Consider the following 15,350-nt stretch of genomic DNA (forward strand, 5'->3'; position numbering starts at 1 on the left):
TCAGGGATGTAGCAAATGAGCTGCATGACTTCTGTTAATTTGGGGCCTGCTTCTGCTTTTGAAGTTAGTAGGTCTGTTGACTTCAAGGTGAAGCTGAACTGCCTTTCCTGGCAATTCCATGAATTCAGTTCACAAAGAAATCAGAGCCTCTGCTCAAAAGTTAGTCTGAATTTCTGGAGTAAAGCTAGTTAAAAGAAAATCCTGATATATGCATGTGTTCTTTGCATATTCTGGTTCCAGGCAGGTCCAGGAAACAACACCATTCAATTTATAGCCTTTTTAGTCTCAGTTAGCTATCAGGTCCCCTGCCAAGGCTTTGGTCTCAGATTTACCTGTACTGGGCTTTTGGCTTTTTCATAGCCTCAAGCTAATCTCATTCTCCCATTGCCCATCTCCTGTTTCAGAAAAAGGGCAGAAGGGGCTCCTTCCTATTTAGACTGTATGAGACCAGATTAAGGAATTATTGAGCACTGCATTATGTAACATAACAAGATACTAACATTTGCTAAGGCTCTTCTAGGCATCTTTAGCACAAAAATAAAAACTTCCAAGAACAGTTATTAGAAGTAATGTTTGTGCAACTCCATTTTGATGAAGCAGAACAAAAGACTTCCCAAGGTCTCCTCAAATGAAAGAACAGAACTGGACAGAGGCTTGCAGCCACCCAGCAGCCAGAGAGAAAACGTGCAGTTCTTCCAAGCTCATTTCTGCTCTGGCAGCTCAGTCACACATTACCGCCCATCAGCTTTGCTCCTCATCCTCTAACTCCTGGCTATGTACACCCTGGCAAATCCTGCAACCCGACCTGACACCTGTGGTACTTCTCAGGCTCACTGATAGTAAAAGAATAAACCTCCTGCCAATCAACAGACAAACCTGACAATACACACCAGCAATGGAGAGGAGAGATGAGCTGCTGAGTGCTTTCCAGATGCACTAAACTTGAAGCTGGCCACAGCAATCTGAGCTGGACAGATATTTGGTTTCTGATTCACATGTGAATATTGCCTCTGAATGTCTCCATTTACGTAGCTACAGGCAAAGCAGGAGCTATTTCTGTTGCACAGAAACTATATTTCTGACATGATTACAGTAGCATCTATTAGGCTTTCAAAAAGGACACATTTCAAAGCCAAAACAGGTCAGACCTGGTACATGCAGTACTCTGTCTCCCCAAGGTTATGAAATCCCTACAATTTTATTACACTTAAGAATTTGACAGAGTGGTAATTTTGCATGAACTGGATTCATTTTGAGAGAGCAGTCAGCTGGGATTAGTTTGGATAAAAGAGCAAGTCCTCAGTGTAATTAAGGAAGGCACGAGCAGAAGATGGCACTCTGAAGGTTTATGAAAAGCTGTCTGTCTGTCTTCACCCTGGAATACACTTTCTGTACGGGCTGACAGTCCTGTTTATGTTAAATGACATGATTCAAAGAAGAAGCTGAGAAGTAACACAGGACAGCACTTGAACTCCCCATTTTGAACAGGACTGCCGTGGTTCCAAAAAGTGTCCAGTGTGACCCCAAACTAATACCATTGTGCCTTTTGCAGTGCTCACATTCACTCTTTGCCAGTTTCTCCTTCCCCAGCATCAAAACGCAGATTGCTGCTGGTACCCAGGACATCAGTCCCTACGTGGCTATCTCACCTGCAAGACCACACTTACCCAGGGCAGAAAAAACAATTGCCAACGTTTTACATGGAAGATGACATCAAACATTATCCCCTCACTTCTCTATGATTTAAGACGTCTTTCTGCCCCCTGAAATACTCATGGCTCCCTTGAGAAGCCTGCCTTTGCTGGCACAGCCTGGGCAGCACCACGCTGCCGTCAAGCACCGCAGATGGCTCAGCGCGTGCAGCACCCAGCAGAGGCCTGTCAAGATTGTGGAGATACGTCATCTTCAAAGACAAGTTTGAAGCTAAAATTTTGTGAAATCCTATATTCTGAATAGTGCCAACAATGAAAAGCCATCAGTGAGGAAACAGGAATAACAGACTTGTTATAAATACAAACTGGAATTGTTGTTAACTTGTGTTCCCTGAGGAGAAAAACAGGGCAAGGGTAAACACAACAAAGCAGAAAAAGTATCCCAGGGAAATTATTCTATCACCCTCAGTCTCCACGTCAAATTTAAACCAGGCTGATAAAGAGAGTTAATTTTGGAGTACCTCCACCCTGTTGCACCACTTGTCTTCATCAACCTCTACAGGCTGTGCTTCACTTTCAGGTGAGACCTGCCTTGGGGGAGTTTTCACTAGACACTGCAGTACTACAAACTCTAGAGGTGCCTTACACAGCTCAGATCAGCAGTCCATGCAAGTACGTACGCTGGGACAAAATTTCACCAGCGCTTAACATGAATACAACTTCAGGTTAAACCATGCAAAGCTTCAGTGGAAAGACATGGAGAAAATTATTTCTTGGGTGCAGTACCAACAGATTCTCTTGCAACCATCATCACCTTTTCTCCCTCACTTCTCCTTTAGAACTTGATGGCCAACCTCTTCACCTCATTTTCTAAAAGAAAGTGTGCCATGGGATATAAAAGGAAAGGTGATAATAAAAGAGCTTAATTTTTATAGGCTCCAGAGGAGATTCATGTTCCATCAATTCTGACTTTAAACAACATGAAAATGGGACCAACCCAGGAGTAAATCCCCTTGGAGTACAGCCTTTTGAGTCAATTTTTCATCTTAGCCTTTCTAGCTGGAGACATCACACATAAATAAACATGTGCAAGTTATTGCCAGCATGCTCTGCTTTATTAATTTTGTGTAGAGCAAGCTGGCTTTTGGGGAGGTTAATTTCCTGAACTGAGAAGAAAATGGCACTTCACCAATTTGAAAATAAATAATTGTGTGGATACCTCAGTTCATTATTTTTAACTCTGCAGAGCCTTTGCAGACTCCAGAGGCATGCTGACAGCTTAGAGAAACAGAGCTATTTTCACTAACCAGTTTCCCTCTGTGGTGTGTATTATACCATGTTACACAGAAATTAATGGCTGTTTAAAAACAGCAGCACCTTGTCTAGGTCCTTTTAAATGGAGCACGGTTAATCTTGGGAACATCAATTCCAAAGATGTGGCTACTGTTGGAGTAAAAAACACTTAATACAACATTGTTTCAGAGAAAATATTCTTAAACTCTAGAAGCATACTCATAACCTGTTGAGCTCCTGTATCTCAGTGGATATCACATCTTTGCTGCCTCTGTTGCTCTTCAACCTTAAAAATCCTTAGGTATGAGGAGCAGTGACTTGAGTGATGGGGTTTTCCTGTTGAACCACCTGTGAACCTGGAACCAGAACACACACGCCCAAAGTGCTGGTTTTGTTTAAAATAATGAGAAAATGACATTAGTCCATATAGCATTGGAAATCCTGTTTCAAACTTGTCTGTTGATTTAAAGGCATATGGATGCTACAGGGCTTTGACAATATCGCTTGACTGTGGCTATTTCAGAATCCAGGCAAAAACAGATGGCAACATTTCTGAGGTTTTGAAACATATGCTGTGAAACATAATTTTAAAATATATTTATTAACAGTGGTTTTAATTTTACTGGAAGTCCTAATGGAACTATATTGGTACAGGAAACAAGTGGTGTGAAAGCTTGGAGTTGTGCTATGTCTCCAGAATTATTTTTCTGACTAAAAGTTTGATAGGAATTCTAAATAGCACTCCTAACAATCTGCATTTTTTTCTGCCTCAGAACAGACAAGATTAGAGAAATAATGTAAATTTGAAACCATTTAAAACTCATGTGTCATTTTGAGTTTGCAATAATCTTTTCATCATTTTAACTAATGTCAGGTGATAGGCAAAAATACATTAATTTATCTGTCTTATCAAAATGTTTAACATAGATAATGCATGAAAGAGAAAATATTATCTGGCTGACATGATGCAAAAATGTCATTCTGTTCTTCTCTGTACAGATGGTTTTTCACTTCCCACGGTGTTTCGCTGTGGAAAATCTGTTGTGTTCTTGGTATTTAATTTGCCTTTTCGATGCAGTTTTCTCAATTAAATCTCATGCAGATGATGCAGTCATTTATATTCAGAAGATCAGACTTTCTGCTCTTATTGGATAAACTTTAATCTAATCCACAGGGTTCAGATTTAGCTGCATGATATTAATTAATTTTAAATTTAGATAAATGTTTCTTTGGTGGAGATCAAAAGGTAAATGTGGTCCCCAGATCTGAAGCCTACAGGGAAAGCATGTATTGGATGACTTGCTCAGATTTTACTGAACTAAGGCGAATTCAGGTGAGAGAGGGTGGGAGAAGTGGCTCAAATAATTAACTGATCTGTGTAACAGGTACCACTGGAGTGTTAGCTCCACTTTTGCAGCTAGCATGTCTCAGCACTGCTCTCTGACTGCTCATTAAGAGAAGGCCAAGCAGAGTGATGTTTTCATGACAAGGACATTTTCATCTAAACACTGACTTGTGGTGAGGGCATAGCAAGGGAATTTTTACCTGCTGATGCAGTGAAATTGTTGGGTATGAAAATCATGTGAAAAAGATGAGTAAATTCGTGGGAAAACCTTCATTTTCCCACTCACAACTTTTACCTGAATAATACAAAAACTCCCTCTCCCCCTCCAGGATTCCTCTTCGTTCAGGGAAGAGGAGGGAGTAACCAGCAGGCACAACTCAAGTTGCGTATAGAAGCTTAAATCTGGTGCATTTTTGTGTGCTTGATTTTGCAACCTAAACAATTGTTTTAAACTTCTTTCTATTTAAAACAAAATCGCCATGCAACTGCTGTCAGAAGCATGAAAGTTGACAGTACATTCTGTACAAAAGCAACGTGCCAATTTATACTTAGTATTCCCTTGATTAATTTTCGATACTGGTGAATTCAGCCCCATGTCCTTCATATGACCGTAGGTAAGGTCTTTATTAAATTCACTACCTGGCCCATAGGACCAAGTGCTTTTCTTTCCTTTGTAAACCCAGAGAAAACCTAACAGCTGCCATAGAACCTCTGATTTCCATAGTCACAATGAGGACAAGCAGGGTTTGTTTCATCTCATTAGGATCATGTATGGGGATGACACAGCAGGTTAAATATTATACTCTTGACTTTAAAGTTGTAACTAATCCTCTTCTGTGCCATATGAAACAAAAAATTCAATATGAGAATGGGAAAGGGGAAGGTCTCTCTCCACTCATTTCTAGAACAGTTGCAAAATGCTCAGCTCCCCCTTTACCCCTCAAGTACAATGCATTCAAAGAAGTTCATCCTAAAAGACATCTCATAATTTGTTTTATCTATTTACAGAAGGATTTGTTTTTCTCTCCGACTTTGAGTTATTCATAAGATATTCATTTATGTGGCTATCTGCATATAAACATTACCACTGGAGAGTAGCGCAGTGGAGAGCGAATATGGATTTCTTAGTCTTATCGTTGTACGTCTTTTATATCAGGTGCTCATTTAGACAGAATTCATTGTATATTATTCTCCTGTGACAACATTAACCGACCTCCAACTTTCCAGTGCTTGTTATCATTTTCAGAGTGTAAAAACCTCAAGGACTTAAAAGGACAGACAGGCAAGTTTGCAGAACATTTCATTAATTTGTGGGAAATTCTACTTACTGTAAGTGTCATGTCTTTGCTATGAAGACTGAGAACATCTGCCAAATATAATACCATTTTCTTTCCTCACAGCCTGGCTTCTCTTCTGTTTGACATTGAGGGACTAACCATTAACTCCACTGCCTCAGCCTGAAGAGGCAACTATGTACATACTTCTAAAACTTAAATTTCAATTTGTATTGGAATGTCAGTCATCAGATAAATCCATACACAGAGAAAAGTGAATAATAAATAGCTGTGTGGTCCAAGAGAGAATAGAAGGTACCAGCAATAACTCCTTTTTAATCTATCCCTGGTCCTATAATGCTGTGGCTGTTATTTCTAGTGGACTTTCCTATTCCTTCTAGCCAGAATGACAGCAAATCACACTCAGTGGTAGTAATGGCTGAATCTCATTCATCTGCCCGAGGGAGTTGTCTCAGAAAAGCATTCAAATATTCAGACGACACTTGTCCAAATGATATAATAAGCTCTGGGGTTTGTCAAACTGATGTGGTAGTATCATGGGACCTTTCCTGGGCTGACTCATCATCTCCCCTTCGCATTTCAAGGCTCTGTTTGGGTCCCCAAAGACAAATGAAAGCTAAAAGAATATTAGGTGGTTGCAAGTTTTAACCATCACCTTAATAATAATACACACATACTAACTTTTTATTCAAGTAATACCATCAAGCCTAATTTACACAGCATACCATTCCAAAAGCATGTATAACTAACCATTAACAGTATTGTACGTTACAAGTTCAGAGAAAACAATACCAAAACACTCTGCTGCAAGTAGATACAAGATAACACGATACAGCTTGACCTGGCCACTTTTGCTATACTTAGTAGCATCATTCTCCACAGACTGTCCCAGGATATTTGGTCTCTACCAGATGTAATGTGAATTTAGAAAGATCTACACATGGATGGGGATGTGACCCCCACAGGATCAATGCAGAACCACTTGCAACACTACTGGAAATTGTTAAGGTGAAGTCTTTTGCAACCAATTGTTTCTTGCTGCAGAGCCCATTACAAAATTGCCATTTTGTTCATTTACTGTTCAGTTTCCTTAAAATAATTGAATTATATCATCCTCAGCCATTCTGTTCATGCCTCAGCACTGTCCTGATCCTCTGTGCTCTGTTAGGTTTGAGCCTAAGCAACCTGTTATTTTAAGAATAATTTAATAAAAAAACCCTGGAACGGTTATGATCCATTATCCAATTTCATAGCGTTCAGAGATTTTTATCTATGGCTTGTTGATTAAATGTTATCAGACATGTTGAACCATAACGTCTCCTTTAGAACTCATTACAATAAGAACAATGCAAATATGTACTTAAGGAGTTCCAGCCAGTGAATTATTGGTATGATAGACGGTAATGTCATCTTTAAAGTAATATAGTTAGTGACAGAATTAGCAGGAGTATGAACTTAAGAGCATGCTGTATCACTGGCATATCAGAGATAATTCAACAACAGGGATGGTGCCCTGGATTCTTTTTAATTTTCTCTGCTCTTTCCAGTGCTCTTTAAAAAAAAAAATAATAATTTCACCTGCTCTTTTGGAGTTGCCTGCCTGTCTCTGCTGACAATAGAGAGAGACTACGTATCGTACTCTGAGCATATGCCTCATTTTCCAATAGTTAACACTGAAGTGTTCATCTTTGATAAGACCATAAAAATCACATTGAAAATTAGTGAGCATGCTCGAGACAGACCTCAGATGTTTTCAGCTCAAAAATATCAATTTACACTTTGAGTAAGTAACTTCAGAAAAGAAGGAACTGTCACAGAGATAAAAACCATGGTCCAACATATTCTTTTCTACAGCATCCAGATGCTGAAGAGGAAGACACAAGTGAGCTCATCAGAGCAGAATTCTCCAATAATTTCCCCACATGACTTCTTCCAAATTTATTCTATTAGGGACAGCTATGTCATCGCAAATAAATTCTTAACTGCATTCCAGCTCTTTAATTCTCCTAATCTTACACAACATTACTGATTTTTCCCAAATCCATAGAACAGATATAGTTTTTACAAAAGATATTAAATTCTAAATGTAGGGGATTTAGAGAATAAAAATACACTTCTAGGCTTGTTCTCCCCATCCCCCCTAACCTACTAATTCTAGAGCAACTCACATTTAAGTAACACTTGCATAATAAAGATCTCAAAACAAGGTAAAAATACCATGAAGAGGAAAAAATACCAGAATCAGTCTTCCTTCAAACACTGCCACAGGAACTTTTTAACAGCTCTGAGCAGCACTGCCAGAAAGGAGGTGGAAGAAAAACCAGGCAGGGGATTCTCAATGCAAGGCAAGTCACTTTAATAGAGTCTGACTGAGAATGGCAAGGGCTCTTTAATTACAGTCCTTCATGAGTAATTGTGAAAAGCAGCGATTACCTGACTTACTCTGAATAAACTCAGTATAATTAATGAATGTTCAAACTCTAATTATGGTAAAATCTTAGCAAATGAATTCCAGACAACAGAGTGTGTTTTTGGCATGTTTTCAAATTATCAGCTCACTTTTATTACAACTATTCCCTCTGTTCTTTTGGATGGTTTAAATTTATGGCCTTCACTTTCAACTGGGTTCAAACATTTGATCATAAAACTAAAAGAACCAAGAATTCAAGGTCTGAGGCATGAGGCTATACCACCAGAATATCTGTACACAACTGAGCACTTCCATTTGCTTATGTATGACTTATCTTAGAAGACCTATGGTCACTCTGTATGACTGTCCAGGTCAGCAAAGGTAGGTGGGTGCTCAAATTCAACATGTACCAACTTAACATGCTCAGAAAGAAGCTATATAAAAAGAAGTCAAAGATGAGTGACAGACCAAAGTCCTGCTCCTCCCCTATAGATTTTGGTACCTCCAGTTGTGCTAAAGAGATTTTAATTTCCCTTGGGATCCACATCTACAATTCTGCAACCACTCCTCTAAAGAACTGAGAACGGACTGGCCTTGTGTTCTAAAACATAGACAGGTACCTTTAATAGCCTAAACATTAGGACGTTCATCCTGTGAACGAGGTTGTCACAACAAGCACTATGTATATGTACACACAACAATATATTACATGATACTTCAAGTGTTTGTCAACAGAGGAGCATTTTTACAGAAGAAATAAGGAAAGAAGTATTGGAAGGTTATAAATCCAGTTCCTGCCACTACAGCTGATCATGCAACAAGGGTCAAGCCTGGAAAGATTCATAATGATCTTTACTCTGCCATCACCATATCACCTTCCCACAAGTTACATATGACAACAAATTAACCAAATGCCACCAACCTTTAATTTGCCAAAATAACAGCTGTGAAATCCTATTTACCTATCTATGAGCAATCTGAACAGATTTTCTCTGTGAAAACCATAACTAAACCCCCGAACAAATGTTTTACTGGCAGATAGCATGTGTGATCGCCTCTTTAAAATGTGCTATTTTAATGCAAGGTCTGATATTTCCTATATTACCTACCTGAGACTGCTAGCACCAGTTACGGCCACTACTGCTTCCTCCTGAAGGAATTTAACACACAGCCACTCTGTTCCTGAATTACTTTTGATAAAAGTCTCACTTTAGGCTTCAAAGAAGCAGATGACGAAGGCAGTGCAAGATTATTTTGCAGTTATCCAGTTTATGCGCCTGGGCAACTTTTGTGTCGGTCTTTTAACTCAGCTGCATATTACAACAGTTGCTAGGAAGCACAAAATGGAGCTTAAGAGGAAAAAAACATCCAAAAATCCAACAAACAAACAAGAAATCCCCTTCTTTGTGCATACAGCAATATAAAGAGTTAAAGGTTCCTAGACTTACAGGAATCCTGCCAACCTGTAGTTTCTTCACTGGTGTGCTGTGGCCTTATATTTCTTGTAATCATTCAGCTACTTAATGATCCCCTTCTATCAGGTGTAAATGAGTTTTCCCACTCCAACCTGGCTTTTGTCAAGGCTTTAATGTAAGCAGTTAATGAGTGCTATTGCTCTGAGTTTTCTCATGTGAAAGAAGGGTACATCTAACTAGTGATACAATGACAAGCAGGAGCTAACATTCTGCTCAGCTGTAGTGCAGAGCAGAGAGCTTGAGAAAGATTAATCTCCCAAGCCAAAGAGGACTGAGGACATGTTAGGCAGAACCATCCTGACAGCCTAACTCTGCTCCTGTTGTACGGGCAGGGATCCATTCTTGCTTCGTCAAGGATCTCAGTGGAACTAAGGGGAAAGAGGCTGGTTTTCTGTGAAACAGCCTAGTTAAAATCATCAACAGAACTGTTAGCCTGTAACAGACCAACAGATTTATTCAGCAGCAGGAGACAGCACAAGGATGCTCAGATTTATCACTCCAAATACCCTCATTATTTAGTGTGCAAAAAGCCTTCTTGTCTCACAGTTAGCAAAACAAAATTACAAATTAATAGCCATATATTTCCCCCCATGTCCTGGATCTATCATCCAATTTCCCCTGTGTTGTAATTTTATTTTGGTACTAAACATATGGGGGCTCGGAAAACTGGCAAATTTAGAAATTACACATATTTTATCCACAATCTCTCACATAAATTTTCATCCTATGTTAATTTACTGAAGGAGTATATTCCTTTTCTTTAGAATCAGCAACATAGAAGAAAAAGAGAGAAGACATTTTGTTTGTACCTTTGACTCTGGGTTACTGTCTATCCTTTTAGATACACATCAGATTTGAAGAGGGAGGAACAACTCCTGCACAGAAGTTTGTAAAAGGCAGCAAACCCAGCTGGGTTCCTGCCATGGGTGAAAGTGGAGGATATACAAAAAAGCTCCCAGGTGTAGAAGTTTGCCTCCTTTCAGGAACACAGGGCTATAAGGTAACCCAGGAAAGCTCTTGCCAGGGGAGCCCAGGTGAAACCACAAAATATCAAATATTTTTCAGTCAAAGAAAATGACAATACTCTTTGCTTATGGAGATCAAAACGAAGCCTTTTTTCTTGTCTTTTAGAGTGCACTGAAATGCTTCCTTGCATAGCCCTGGTGCAAAGGGAGACCTCAGCATGGACAGGGATGTATTTTTGTCCATAGATGTTCAAGGGAAAGATAACAGCCCACTGCCTCAGCACAGAAGTGTTTTGGCACTCAGATGGTGAGGAGTGTGTGAAGGTATATCACAGATCCGTAGGCTAAAATAAACCAGGATGTTGTTATCTTCTGAATCCTTTCTCAAACTTATGAAGAACCTGGTCACCTGGCTGGGGTCATTTTCCTTTTTTTAATAAATCTAAATTTATCCCTTTTAATTATTTAATAAATCTAAATGTTTCCAATTTTTAAGTGAAATATAATCTTTCATGACAATAGTTTAATTTAGTTAAATTAAGATTCAATGTTTAAGCTCAGATCCAAACCTCTCTGATAATAGGAATGCAATGGAGAATGAGGTGTAAAATCTCTAGATCTATCCAGATTCATATATACATCTCAAAGCTATCTCCACTGAAAACACTGGGAATCCATCTTAAGAATGCCTTCCAAAGGTTTGGCAAAAACAGGTTGTGTTGGAGATAAGAAGTCTGATTGTAATCTTTCTTTGGAGAGTCACCTCTCCAAATTCAATGGAATTACATATCAGAAAACTCAGATCAGAATACAGTTCAAAAGGTGATTTACTTTCAGAAATATTCAAATGATTAATCACATACAAGTCCCTTTAAAGGTCCACAAGACGTGTCAGTGATTCTAGTGAGTAGCCTTTAGCAATTCCCAGTTGATTGCTTATAGCCCCTTTAATGCTTTTGAAAAAAAACCTTTCCCCGTGCAAACTCACATTATTGTTGTTTAGAAGCTATGTCAGGCCATGAGCATGGGCTGCTTTTAATAAGAGAAGGCTGTCTATGGTGGAAGTGGAATTACCAGAGTTGAACTTTGGTGATGTATAGAAAACTTTGCCTTTAAATCCAAGTCTGATGCCTGAGATCACCGTGAGAAGACCACCTCTCTGCCTGTTATACTCTAAGGAGAACTCTTAGCTATTTGAAGTGCAAATACCTTTTTTTGATTTGCCAGAAATTAAGAGAGCTGCCAGAAAACCTGGATCCTACCAGAAAAAGGGGAATATGGCTTAGGGAAATTTCAAAAGATGATTCAAGAAGTTCTCTGTGCACAGTACAGGAGATGAAGGTCCTGCAGTTAGGCACTTTGACACTTCTAATCAGCCTCCTCTAGCCACCTCAGAAGACAAAATAATAGCTCTACAGAGTCTATAACACAGAAGTGCTGTAACACTGTAAATAATGTTCATTCTTAGAGCTCAGTTTAAACATGAGACCAGCTGTACCAGGTTAGAGGAAAGGTCTGTCTTGCCCAGTGTCCTCATTCTGCCAGTGGCCAACACACAGCAGAACTGCAGATGGCTCACTACAGCAGTTACGGTGCCTTAGATTGCTCCAGCTTGGATAACCATGGTATTTCTAGAGCTAATACATGCTGATAAGCACTGACCTCCAGGGATGGATGCATTAATCATTAGCCAATAGCAAATGCCTAGGGAAGAGCATATGGACATCAGAAGCGTAAACCATTACTTCCCTGCTGCACTCCTGCAGCAGAGGATTTTCTGAGACAGAGCTGCTATCTTTTGTGTCTTTAGTCCCAGGTGGATTATTCGAGAAATTTATGCAAGACCTGGGTTAAACTGAACACGAAAAACACATGCAACTCAATAACAACATTAGCCTTTTGCTGTAAACCTCTGCTTTAGTATCATTCTGAGATGAGCCCTGCATTAGCCTGGCTCTTACAGACCTTCCACTGCTCCGGCTGCAGCGAGCTGCTGCCTGCTTGTCCTGCCAGCTGGGTCTGAGTCTTACGCTGTCAATAGATGTCACACTCGTGCTTTTGTTAATGTCTTCTGGAGCAGATTATGCCAAGCCAGTGCAGGGTAGCAGCATGACACAAATTATTTGAATGCACTACCTTTATATAATAAAACCAAATCTGGGAGAGATTTGATCTTCTGTAGGTTTTACGATGTGCATCCCCAGAAAGTATTGAACACAGAAAGGGAAAGAGGGAGAACTGACAGCAGGAATCTTATCTTACATGGCAAAAGTTCATTTTGCCCTATAGGTTACTAGTTCAGAACTGTATAGCTAAACATACATCTGCTTTTTTGGACAGCAAATGATTTTTAAATGAATTTTTGTGATCTCTGGCTAAATGCTTTTTTATAATAAATACAGGGCTGGGGGGAAGCCAAACTATTTGTGTTCAGTGCTCAAATAGCAGCAGATGAAGATATTTGCACTACTTTTTTCAGGCTGAGAAATACAGCAAAAACCCACAATGCCTTAGAATAGTATGGGGTCTGACTACAGGTGTCCTAATTCTGAAATCTGCATGCAGATCTGACAAGTGGGATGCCATGATTCATGGAAGAAAACCTAGGAAAGTCTTCTTCCTGAGCTGTAACTTCTGCTAATGGTGTTAGAAAAGCAGAAAGAATGTCTTTAGTCTTATTTTCCATTTGAAAAAAGAGTTCCCTTTCTACATCTCTGTCTGTGCCAATGCATATAAATGAACTGTGCATGCAGGAGAAAGTCAGCATTAGCAAGAGTTTGCAAGACAGAGAAAAACATTGGGTTTTAAATCACCTAGTCAGTATTTGTGGAATTTCAGATGGAAGTGTTATTGCTGAATTTTGAAATGTGGCACTGAATGTTAGATAGCTGTTGTCACTGTGAGGAGATATAGTGGAAAGCTCTGGGCACTCTTTGCAACAGGAACAGCCTGCTGCTCTGGCCAAATTTCATTTGGACTATTATTAATTCTGTTGCTGCAACATCCCTTGCTCTTTCTGGAAGTCCAAAACCTTGTGTCATTGCACTGGATTGTACCAATGTGCACAGACACTGATTCCAGTGGAACTCTGCATCGTCAGAACAAATCACAGGACTCAAGCTTCAACTGGCTGCAGTGGTCACCACTTTTTAATGAGTCAAATGCTGTTACTGAATTACTTCTCTTCAGTACAACTATATGCCATAAGTTGAATGAGGAATTCCTGATTTTTACAGCAAGAGATAGCTATCTTATACTGTAAATGTTTTCAGAAAGAGAACCAGGCAAAAATATCTCATCTACTAGAAAATTTTGCTCAAACCCAGATTTCAAAAATAAGAAATTTCCTCTGCACAACGGTTTTGGGCCAGTTCTGTTCCATATCAAACAATTCCTCAGGGCAGTAAAGCTCCTGGAAAGTTAACTAAACTCTTTTCTGATTTGCACTCATCAGTAGGCTCATTCATTTAGCTCCCACTGAATAATTCATCATTACTAGCAGCAACAGTATGCAAACCAGGAAAAAATCAGCTTGACTTTCACATCCCAGGATGAATGTAGAGTCAGGAAAACAAGAATCTGGAAACTTACCTTCTCATTTCAGCAAATGGACATGGCAGCTGTTTCAAGCAACATGTCATGGCTCTTGATGAGTACAAATCTTTTTCAGAAGCTCCTAGTTCCCCAGGAGCAAACCAAGATGCAGACAGTGGCTCAGGCTGGTTAAAGGGCTGCTTGGAGGAGCTGCACCAGCCACGCTTCTGGTGGTTCTGCTTCCCCTCTGTGTGCCTTACCAAATGCTGGCTTCTTAATCAAATACAGAGTTAAAACTCCAGCTGTACCCTCCATATCTGCAAATGAGAAGAGAAATGGCGCTGTGGAAACTTCTTCCATTTCTGTGACTACATGCAAAATATTAAATGGGAATACTTCACCCATTACATTTCTGTATATATATGTAGAACAGAGTAAAATCCCACTGTTAGGCTACAAGATTTCTTTGACCATAAACATATTTTCTCTTGCTGATAACTGTCAAAACCAAATCATCGTCTGGCCTGCAGTATTCCTGAATTGCCCCAAAGGTCAATTTATATTAAATGTCTGAAAAAACGAAACTCTGCTGTATCGCTGGAGTAGGAAATACAGACATCTCTGTTACATAATGTTTCATAACAAGCTGAATCTAATTGATATCACCAGAAAAATAATAGAAAATCCCTTCAGGCAAGAAAATGACATATTTGAGGGAAGACAGCTTTGCTTAATTCTTCATAGTTACGGCAACACATTTTTTCTGGGTGCTATTGTGAGGGAAAATCACATTTTTCTGGCTTTTTCTACTGCCTCTGATCCTTTCAGCATCAAGGCAAAACCTCCTTGAGTCCTCTCAGGCCTCTGTCACATATGTGAGCTATAAGCTCTCTGGTCACAGGGACATTTCTTCTTTCTCACACCGCACCAAATACAATGTCAGAACTTAGCAAACAAGAAATTTCACAACCCCTGAAGCTGTAGTGTAACTTACTGCAATTGTTTCAGTCACCTGGAATATCTCTGGCACTTCATATTAGATGCTAGGAAGGGGATGAAGAAAGGTCTTTTCTGCTCAGGGTCTTCAGGGCTGGTTCACAGCTCAGCTGGCTGTGGCTGTGCCAGCTCAAGAGGTGAGCAGCCCTCAGTGAGGCAGTTAGTGAAGATATTCTGCTCTGAAGGCATGAGGGTCACTGAGCCTCTGTGGGCTTCTCAAAGAGGAGCAGACAGGTGGAGTCACCCAATAACTGGACACAAACCCAGTGGGAGCTTTGGCTCTGGTCTCTAAAGTGAGGTGAGAGAGTAAACTAGGCGCTGGAGAAGGTCACATCTTGGTGCAGGATGCTCCCCAGTTGTTGGAGAACCACCATTTGGATTACAG

The 15,350-nt window shown here is 39.8% G+C and overlaps 1 protein-coding gene across 12 annotated transcripts in view; it reads right to left on the minus strand.

Moving 5' to 3' along the window:
• The window catches only part of TOM1L1 (target of myb1 like 1 membrane trafficking protein), a 158,880-nt gene that overhangs the window by 102,681 nt on the left and 40,849 nt on the right, over positions 1-15,350 (minus strand). For 11 of the 12 annotated variants that reach the window (XM_074847047.1, XM_074847055.1, XM_074847046.1 and 8 more), the window contains exon 2: positions 14,027-14,286. Coding sequence is in view for 1 of the 12 variants with exons in the window: in XM_074847055.1 (XP_074703156.1) it covers positions 14,027-14,076 (50 nt within the window). In the remaining 11 variants the exon portion in view is untranslated. Of the gene's footprint in view, positions 1-14,026; positions 14,287-15,350 lie in introns of those variants that run through there. The other variant, XM_074847060.1, reaches the window with a different exon arrangement.

Source organism: Strix aluco, chromosome 21 (assembly GCF_031877795.1).
Source record: "Strix aluco isolate bStrAlu1 chromosome 21, bStrAlu1.hap1, whole genome shotgun sequence".
NCBI lineage: Eukaryota > Metazoa > Chordata > Aves > Strigiformes > Strigidae > Strix > Strix aluco.